Raw genomic sequence first — 10,584 nt, forward strand, 5'->3', positions numbered from 1 at the left:
ATCAATACAATTCTAGCAAGGATAATAAACGATTATCATGAACAAGGAAATATAATAATAACCAATTTATTATTGCCTCTAGGGCATATTTCCAACAGCCCCCCCCCCTTGATCAACAGATATCGCCTACTCTCCTCTATACTGCTTGCATTAGAGTAGTGTAGCATGTTACTGCTTTCCGTTAATCCTATTCTGATGCATAGCCTGTCATTGTTGCTACAACTGTTGATACCTTACCTGCAATCCTAATGCTTAGTATAGGATGCTTGTTTATCATCAGTGGCCCTACATTCTTGTCCGTCTACCATGCTATACTATCGGGCCGTGATCACTCGGGAGGTGATCACGGGTATATACTATATACTTTATACATGATACATGTGATGACTAAAGTCGGGTTGGCTCGAGGAGTACCCACGGTTGATTCACGAATTGGGGGCTGGAAGGACATACTTTCCCGACGGCCCTCTGTGTGGATCTTTGTGGCGAAGCGACGGGGCAGGTTGAGACCACCTAGGAGAGAGGTGGGCCTGGCCCTGGTCGGCGTTCGTGGTTATTTCATAATAACACGCTTAACGAGATCTTGGTATTTGATCTGAGTCTGGCTACTGGCCTATACGCACTAACCATCTACGCGGGGACAGTTATGGGCACTCGACGTCGTGGTATCAGCCGAAGCCTTCGTGACGTCAGCGACTGAGCGACGCGCGCCGGGTTGGACTGGAACGCCTACTCTTATATAAGGGAGGCTAGGTCTACTCACCGGCCGCGTACGCAACGTGCAGGTGTGCAATGGGCGATGGGCTCAGACCCCTGCGCCATAGGATTTAGACCGGCATGCTGACCTCTCTGTTGTGCCTAGGTAGGGCTGCGACGTGTTGATCTTCCGAGGCCGGGCATGACCTAGGAAAGTGTGTCCGGCCAAATGGGATCGAGCGTGTTGGGTTATGTGGTGCACCCCTGCAGGGAAGTTAATCTATTCGAATAGCCGTGATCTTCGGTAACAGGACGACTTGGAGTTGTACCTTGACCTTATGACAACTAGAACCAGATACTTAATAAAACACACCCTTCCAAGTGCCAGATACAACCGGTGATTGCTCTCTCACAGGGCGACGAGGGAAGGATCATCGGTTAGGATTATGCTATGCGATGATACTTGGTGAACTTACCATCTACTATCTTCTTCTGCTGCAAGATGTAGGTGGCCAGAAGCGTAGTCTTCGATAGGACTAGCTATCCCCCTCTTATTCCGGCATTCTGTAGTTCAGTCCACATATGATACTCTTATTCCATTTGATACCAATGCATACATATGTAGTGTAGCTCCTTGCTTGCGAGTACTTTGGATGAGTACTCACGGTTGCTTTGCTCCCTCTTTTCCCCCTTTCTATACTCGATTGCTTCGACCATACGTTGGAGCCCAGTAGCCAGACGCCACCGTCGACGACGACTCCTACTACACTGGAGGTGCCTACTACTACGTGCAGCCCACTGCCGATGACCTGGAGTAGTTTAGGAGGATCCCAGGCAGGAGGCATGCGCCTCTTTTGATCTGTATCCCAATTTGTGCTAGCCTTCTTAAGGCAAACTTGTTTAACTTATGTCTGTACTCAGATATTGTTGCTTCCGCTGACTCGTTTATGATCGAGCTCTTGTATTCGAGCCCTCGAGGCCCATGGCTTGTAATATGATGCTTGTATGACTTATTTTATTTGTAGAGTTGTGTTGTGATATCTTTTCATGAGTCCTTGATCTTGATCGTACACGTTTGCGTGTATGATTAGTGTACGGTCAAATCGGGGGCGTCACAACCTTTTACAGAGTGGTGTCTTCTAAATTGGTTAGGTGTCACTTGGGAGCCTCCGTCAAGATTGTGGAGTTGAACCAAGGAGTTCGTACGGGCAATGAGATCGCCTACTTCGTGAAGATCTATCCTAGTGAGGCAAGTCCTTCGTGAGCCATGGCCATGGTGGGATAGACAAGGTTGCTTCTTCGTGGACCCTTCGTGGGTGGAGCCCTCCGTGGACTCGCGCAACTGTTACCATACGTGGGTTAAAGTCTCCATCAACGTGGATGTACGATAGTACCACCTATCTGAACCACGCCAAAAATCTCCATGTCTCCAATTGCGTTTGCACACTCCAATCCCATCCCTTTACTTTCTTTCAAATTGAATGCTTTCTTTCCGCTGCTTATATATTCTTGCCATGCTTGCTTGAATGTATTGTGAATGTTTAAAGTTGTGCTAAAACTCCACCTTAACTTGAAGAAACTAAAAATTGCTACGTTTCTTTGTTAAGAGTCTATTCACCCCCCTGTAGACACCTCTTCTCGATCCTTTCAAGGTCTTTAATTTTGAATTTGGTTCATGATTTTGACCGAGTCAATAATTTCTCGAATCAACCGGCAACAATTAACCTATAAAAACACATGAGTTCCACGTACCTTCTCATCATCAGAAAAAGAATCGTCGGCACGCAACACTACAGTATTAATTAAGTACATGCGGTCATCGGCACACATATATATATGAATTGATTGGTAGCACAAGTCTAGAAAGGGCCTACTAAAACACCGTGTTTTATTATAGAATAAAAAAACATACACCATCATCTCCCTCACACTCCAAACTAAATAATTTAAAATCTCGACAGCACAAACAGCGCAACAAAGAGGCCAATATGAACAACTTTTCTCTACTACCTAAACAACACGTAAGGTTTCCTCTTCCGTCTTACGTCGTCTAACTCCTTCGTTCGTCCCTCCCTCCATCGATTTTTCTCCCTTCCTGGTTTTTTGTATTTAAAATTGGTTTTCATCTGGACGGAAAAACCTAGGATCAATCTTTGGTAACACCAATCAATTCTCGTAATGTATGGTAATCAATCTCTTCTTCACAGTCAATTCACATTATAAAATCTCTTTCTTTCTTGCCTTACATAACAGGATCAATCTTGGTTTATTTCCTGCCTTTTTGGTCTATATTTTTTTCGCCCATAACATCTCTTCCTTTCTTTCCTGATTTCCTCTCATTTATCTCAAACTTTTTTATGCAAAAAACTTGCAGGTCGTCTGAACATCTTTCTTGAAGGATTATGTCGATCTGAATGGTGTTGCGGCAGTCATATGCCGCGGTGGCACTGGAACTCAGTTTTCTCTCTCTCAAGCGCAAGAGTGACACCTCATATGTATGATGATTTATTCAACATCCAGTTTTGCAGTGTTAACATTGATTTTTTTAGTTTCAGTTTGATGCATTTCAGTTGCGTAAAGGCATAAAATCCTGTCGTTTCTGAATATGTTGCAGATGAAATACTAGCTTTAAATATATACGAAATTGTACATTATATTCACTAGCCCTCGTGATGTCAAGCTCAAGGCTATCTATAAGCACTGGAACCTCCTGCATGAAAAGTCATTAAATGAGGATGTGTTTATCCGTGGGAACGAACCTACTGAATACTGATGCCCCCCTCTTAGCCGGAAGTATGTTGAAAGCAGGTAAAGTGGCGTGGTATTGTTTCCTCTCTTTCTTATCTTGTTGCAAATACTTCTAGAGTCATTGATGGCTTGTCCACCTAGATGATTTTACACTCCCTTGCGAGGAGAATTTAGCTTAGATTTATGAATGTTCCTGCGAGTTTGAGACTTTAATTAATCCTACTAAGGAAGACAACATGAAAGTGTTAATGGCTCGCTTGTTCTTTGTAGAGGAACTCGGTTTTGATGATCGGTACCATTTGTAGGTAAATAACTTGCAACTATTACAAGACATCCGTTCTCCACTACTTTTTTTATTTTTATCATAGACATCTCTCTACTCACCTCAGTAGGAGGCAATATTCTTAATAGCAAAATGAATATATAACACCTATACTCGAGGCATGGGTGCATACATGTATGGTTCATGGCAGTGTGCTTAATACATTTTATAGTATATATGCACAGGAACAAATATGCTTGAATGATGCATGTTCCTGGGCTAGCAGGAGAAGGAGAAGAGTACCATCTTGCATGTTTTCTTAATCAAAATATTATTTTAGGTATACCTCATTATCCAGTTTAGGTTGTAAGATGGTCTTGACCCTCATCTTTTGTTGGGTTATACTAAGTTCACAGACAAAATCTGCTAATTTTAATTTTCGTTCATCATGTTTATGATTGCTATGTCCTTTTATATTGTCTTTGTAACTCACAATGATTTGAATAATATTGTCTTTGTAAGGTGTTAGGGTAGGAGAGGGAATCATTAACAATGTGAGAGATTGACCTTCATGATCTTTGTACGGTGTGCGAGTTGAGAAGGATGTGCATGGTGGAAAAGATAAGAAAAGAATAAAACGAGTTAAAACAAAAGTCTAGCTTAAAACCACATATGTTAATGCACAATCAAAAAATAAATCTATTCATCAATTTCTCTATTATTGATGTAACCATCATCATATGTATGCCTCGTTGCAACGCACAGGCATTGTTCTAGTTAAAGAAAATGTTTGCACTTCTCGTGAAAATGAATGACATTTTCCGATGGAAACGCTAAGAGCATCTCCAGCCGTTGGCTCTCCCAGGGCGCATAAAAATCGCCCCCTGGGGCGAGCCGGCGATACAATCGGCGCTGGGGGCGATTTTGCGCCCAGTCGTCGCCCCTAGGCGTCGAAATTGGCCCACTTTGTAACCCCATTTCGACGAATAAAGGGCCCATATGGACGAGAATATGCCTATATTCGGCGTGTTCGCCGTGTCTCGGCGTTCAATTATCAACACAATTATTTTTTATCACATATTTCATCATAGAAAAATCAAATATTTCAACAAAATAGTACAACAACAAATAGTTCAATACAAATTATATAGTTCAACAAATAAAAACTCGTATTTCATCACACGACGTCCCCCTTGAGCCTCCATAGGTGCTCAATCAGATCTTTCTGCAGTTGATGATGCACCTGTGGGTCTCGGATCTCCTGACGCATACTGAGATAGGTAGTCCAAGTTGCCGGTAGCTGGTGATCAACTTCGGCTAGAGGACCCTGCCTGTAGTATGGTTCAGTGTCAAACACTGGGTCTTCTTGCTCGCTCTCGATGATCATGTTGTGCAAGATGACACAACAAGTCATAATCTCCCACATTTGATCTTTGGACCACGTCTAGAACACTGGATCTATGGACTCGGCCATGCGCCCATAGTCGTCGAGTGAATCACCGGGAGCTCCATATGCAAGCATCCTCATCGCTGTCGTGCACTTCTGGAAGGAGGTGAATCCAAGAGCGCCGGTGCAATCCATCTTGCACTTGAAGTAGTTGTCGAACTCCCGGATGGAATTCACAATCCTGAGGAAGAGCTTGCGGCTCATTCGATAACGGCGCCGAAATGTTTTCTCGCCGTGAAGTAGAGCATCGGCGAAGTAGTCAGAGTAGAGCATGCAGTAACCTTCGAGACGATGCCGGTTCTTTGCTTTCACCCGCCCAGGCGCCGAGCCACCTCGCCGCGGCTTTTCATTGCTCGCCAGCAGCTGGGCGAGGGCGGCGAGCACCATGAGATGCTCTTCTTCCTGGACGTCGGCCTCGGCTTCCTCCTCCAGCAGCGAGGCGAGCGCTTCCTCGTCATCCGAGTCCATCGCCGAGGCAAGCAAACGCCGAACACCTTGCGCCCGGTGGGTGTGTACCCGCCGCTAAACTGCTCCTCCATGACCGGAAACGGCGGCCGAAAACGCCCAGCTGCTGTTGGAAGGGTGCCGCGGCGAAACGCTGCTATTTTTTCGGCAGGGAATGGCTATCTAGCTGTGAAGGGCGGCAGGCGGCGCCGAGATATAGCTAGTGGTGGCCGAGGACGCGGAGGGTGGGAGGCGAGTCGGGGAAGAAAACCTTGACTTTTCCCCTGACTGTGTGGGCCAACCACGCTTTTTTCCTTGCGCCGGAGCCCCCAACTACTCCCCAGTGCGTCGGGTTCGGCCTGTCACCGCCGGACGGAAAAAAGGGCCGAACCGACAATTTTCAACGTTCTAGAGGCACGACTGAAACGTTTTTTTCGCACCGGCGCCGAAAAAATGGCCTGGAGGGGCATGTTGGGGCGCGGCTGCAAAGCGTCTCTTCCCTTGTGGGCTTGCCCCAAATAACCTCCTTTTCGCCGCGCCGCCCGGCTCACCCGTTCCGAATCCAGCAGAAGCGCAGAACCCCAGCGCGGCCGAGAGCCGGGCAGTCCTCCGCTGCGCCACTTCGAAGGCTTCCATCTCCGTCTGCGTCCGGGGTGGGGTGCGCAGGAGTAGATAGATTGATCGAGGCTCATCTCCTCTCTCGGTACGGAAATTCCCGACCTACCTCGCTTTCTTCGAATATTTTTCCGAAACCTGCTTCTTCCCCTCTCCGAATCTTCGCCCGATACTCCAACGCATCGTGTTAGTTTTGCGTTCGATTTGACTGGTCCAGAATGGCAGATTGTTTTCCCAGAATTATTTGGGGTTTAGGTTTATCTGAACCCTAACGCAGTCCCACCCCTGCTCGGGCTGATTTCACCCTTGTGTACACCGTTCTGGTCTTCGATTTCTGTGTGCAGTCGAATCCAGATCCGGAAGTTTCCGCGATCTCTCACCCGTCTAGTCTGTCGTTCCACTGGATGTTCACCCTAGTCGCGGATTTCCTGGTATGAACATTGTTCCTGTTCTTTCTTCAGCACGACCAAGGCCCATCTCCTGTAGGACAGTGACCAATGCGCGCAAGAAGCCATTGAAATGTAAAATGGACAACCGTGTAATTGATCCAGTTTGAAACAAGTCCTTTTGTCGATTACGGACGGATTATGACAGCATACAGTTGTGAATACTGCTGCTGCAGTGAATTTTAGTAGCCATCATGGTGCTGTCATGTGGTGTAGCTGCCGATTTAGTTAGTTAGCAAAGTATTGTTGTTTCTCATTCATTGCATCAATGCATACGGCCGATGCCTGGTTCATGTGCTTGCTTGGTATGATGATAGTGACAAGGAGATGCGTGGACAGTTCTTTTGTTCTCTTCTTATTGGTTGATATTGTTAAATTGAGTTGATAATTCTGAAGTTAACATTTTGCAGACATGGACATGGATGCGTCATTTCGTTCAGCAATCGTCAATGGAGAGACTCTCAAGATGTTTGTTGGGCAAAGAGTGCGTACAGTACTTAAGGTCCAACACACTCAAGGTGGAGTTCTTGTTGCGCAGTCGACTGATGGACATCAGTTGACCATCAGAGGTGCCTCGGAAGGCCGTGAATCACATTATCTAGAGGTTATTGGGATTGCTGACAACGACCAGTCCATCAGTGCTGAAAGTTGCAAAGATTTTGATGACAACTTTGGTGAGATTTGATGCACCTATATTGGTTTTATTTGCCTCTTCAAGGTTGTATTATACTTGCTGCTGCGGGGTTCAACATTGCAGTTTGTTATGTTTTACATAATTCCATAGACATCAGAGGAGCTTTGCCTTTTAAAAAAAATCCCATTACAACCTTCAATCATTTACGAGCAGCTGAACTTTTTCTTTTCTTTTAAATTTTTTGCAGTGGTCAATGCTATGAGATCCCCAGAGGAGCTTTGCCTTTTAAAAAAAATTCCATTACAACCTTCAATCATTTACGAGCAGCTGAACTTTTTCTTTTCTTTTAAATTTTTTGCAGTGGTCTCCTCCCCCCCCCCCCCCCCCACACACACACACACACTTGTTAGCTTGTTCTTTGGCTTTGCCATTCTTGATTATATAAGCAAATATTTGCATTTCTCATCCATACTCACGTTATTGTAGAACATCAGCAGAACACACGTGATTGCTTGTGTTGGGATGCAAAATTCTAGAATTTAGAAATTGTATTCCTCTGTTCTCTTAAGACTATTGTTCGATACTTAAGAATCTAAAGCCAGAACTGACTTGGGTGGTTATGCAAAATGACTCACATCTTTAGTTTAAATAGTGTTAAAAAGTTTATTCAAGTACTCCCTCCGTTCACAAACATAAGATGTTTTAGCTTTTTTCTGAATCAGATGTATATAGACATGTTTTAGTGTGTGCTTGTTCACTCAGTTCAGTCCGTATGTAGTCCATATTGAAATACCCAAAACATCTTATATTTGTGAACGGAGGGAGTAAATGCTTCAGTCCTTTATATGCTTGTAAAATTTTCATGGAAAACGAATAATTTTCATGCCATGTATTAGTGCTCCAAAAATTGAATTCTTGGGAGTTCTTCGTCAATGTGCAAAGGTGATTTTTTGTCCACGAAAATCTACACGGGCTCGAACATTTACTACTTGTGCATCTTTTCTGGATTTTTTTGTCATTTTAAATCATTTTTCCAGTATAAGTGTTCATTATCTTATAATAGATCTCAGGTTAACATATTATTTATATTTTGGTAGGAAAAATTAGGTCCTATAGCTCATAAGCTGCCGTGCATAGCCCAACATTTCAGCATTCTTCTCGCAGCTAATTGCAAATAAGTCTTCATTTTGGGGAAGCTTTCTGGTGGCTTTGAGTTTTATGTATATCTTTGTTATGTTCTTGCAGGCAAAACAGGAGTAATTATAATTTTTTACATTGTAGCAGCTTTCCTTTTGGCCAACACTGTTGCTCCCGCTTTCAAAAAAAAAAAAACACTGTTGCTGCTCCCCCTTGTAACAACATTAAACCCTGTTATCATGTTTATATTGCAGATGCTGATGCGTTCAATGGGCTGTGCAAGCTTGTGGTGAACGGCAAGGTGAAGGAAGTTTTCCTGTAGAGGAAGTCATTTGCGAGATCAAGCTCACTATGAAGACAGTTTGTGTTGTGTGTGTGTGTCTCGCTTATTACTGCCTTCACTTGTAGTAATCACTACTAGTAAGCAATGCATAGCAAACCTTAGGTTTATATTATCGTTGCTTGGATTTAAATCCTGGAACTGGAAGGCTGCATTTTGCGTGAGCTCTCTCCCCATTCACCTTGACGAGGAGCTGAGCTGATATTTGTGCCGGGCATTGCGAAGTACTCCAAAGTCCAAACTGATGCCAAATTGAATGTCCAGACATGGAGAGTGAGCCCCTTCCTGGTTTGATTGCTTGCACACTCAGCATGTTGAGCGAGTAGCTTCTGACCGATTTTGCTTGCCGTCCAACCTAGTGGTTCATCCATCGATGTTACTGCAGATTCGCATTGGCATGTTTGGGTTTATTTCGGACCCATCTTTGTGTGTGTGCGCGCGTGCGTGCACGAATGAAGTGCCTTAAATTAATTAAGGAACGGGATGCTTACAATCATCTAATCTAAAATAAGCTAAAAAAATTAACAGGTGGTGCATCGAGCACTGAAACGAGACTGCGCATCTCATTTTCTCATCATCACTGGATCACAGATGATCCTTTTATTTCAAAACTTGCAAATACGTTTTTGTAGAGAGCGGCTTCTCATGTAGTATCAGATTCCAAAAGAAAAAAATGGCTCTACTTGCGCAAAATTCTAAAATGCTTTTTTTTCGAGGGTACGCAATTGCGTATTTTTATAGAAGAAGGAGAACAAGATTTACAAGATTCCGCATGACGATGCGAACATCGTCGTGGGGGCACCCACTCCACTCAATCTATCTAGTTCAATGTCTCACAAAACGTTGCAATCCTCCTACACCGTTAGCCGCTAAGTTCCATTCTCTAATCTCCTCTAAGATCACACCAGCTAGGTCTTTCGCCGTCATTTGCTGCTCTCTTCTGTTAAAAACTCTGGCATTTCGTTGCTTTCACAACGCCCACGCCGTGCATATGACCAAGCTGTCAAAACCTCTTTTCTCCTTTCCATGGAAGCTTCTGCGCTTCTGTAACCACCATTCCACTATAGTGTCCTCCGTCGATGGTCCCGTGGTTGGTAACTGAAGCTTATCCATGCAGGTGAACCAAACTTCTTGGACATACACACAGCAAGTAAGAATATGCTCCACATTGTCTTCATCTTGCAGGCAGGTGAAACAAGGCGATTGAAGATCTTGCAAACCATGTCGAGCTCTCCGGTCCAAAGTCCATATCCTATATTGCGAGGCTAGCCATGTGAAAATCTTGAGTTTTAGCGGTGCATAGCTTCTCCAGATGCAAGTGGCTGCCGGAGCTCTTGTCAGGCCTTGGCAGAGCCTATCGTAGGTGGCCTTTGCCGAGTAAGTGCCCTCTTCTCCAGCACAAGGCTAAATGAACTTGTCTTCCTCCAAGGGATCTCTCTGTAATGTGGCCACTGCATGTCTGAGGTGCATTAGTTGCAGTTGTGCCATGAATGACATATCACCTTGTATGTCTTGCTCCCATCTGTTATGAGCCAACGCTTGTTGCACTGTTCGCGAGTTGATCACTCGTGTTTCCACCATGGTTTGAATGTTTGGGGCAATGTCCTGAGTTTTAAAGCCCTGTATCCATCTGTCTTTCCAGAAGAGTACACGATTGCCACGTCCAACCTCTATTCCCACCAGGCTATCAAACACCATTGTTGCATCGGTATCAACCGTGAGCGCAAGGTTGCTCCAAGGCCTATCCTTGTCAACTCTTCTCAACCATTCCCACCTAACTCTGAGCGCTAGGGCTTGGCGTTTCAAGTTTTTAAT

General features: G+C 44.5%; 1 protein-coding gene across 1 annotated transcript; it reads left to right on the plus strand.

Moving 5' to 3' along the window:
• The first annotated feature begins 6,063 nt into the window (after positions 1-6,063).
• On the plus strand, positions 6,064-9,072 carry LOC125543582 (replication protein A 14 kDa subunit-like). Its single transcript, XM_048706956.1, has 3 exons — positions 6,064-6,300; positions 7,069-7,332; positions 8,684-9,072. The coding sequence occupies exons 2-3, from the start codon at positions 7,071-7,073 to the stop codon at positions 8,749-8,751; spliced, it is 330 nt and encodes a 109-aa protein (XP_048562913.1). The 5' UTR covers positions 6,064-6,300; positions 7,069-7,070; the 3' UTR covers positions 8,752-9,072.
• Positions 9,073-10,584: the final 1,512 nt, after the last annotated feature.

This window comes from Triticum urartu, chromosome 3 (assembly GCF_003073215.2).
Source record: "Triticum urartu cultivar G1812 chromosome 3, Tu2.1, whole genome shotgun sequence".
NCBI lineage: Eukaryota > Viridiplantae > Streptophyta > Magnoliopsida > Poales > Poaceae > Triticum > Triticum urartu.

Bases quoted from the DNA above. Each gene is read 5' to 3' on its own strand.
- LOC125543582 (XM_048706956.1), top strand. From the start codon at position 7,071: ATGGACATGGATGCGTCATTTCGTTCAGCAATCGTCAATGGAGAGACT. The intron at 7,333-8,683 runs GTGAGATTTGAT...TTTATATTGCAG, and splicing joins AGATTTTGATGACAACTTTG to ATGCTGATGCGTTCAATGGG.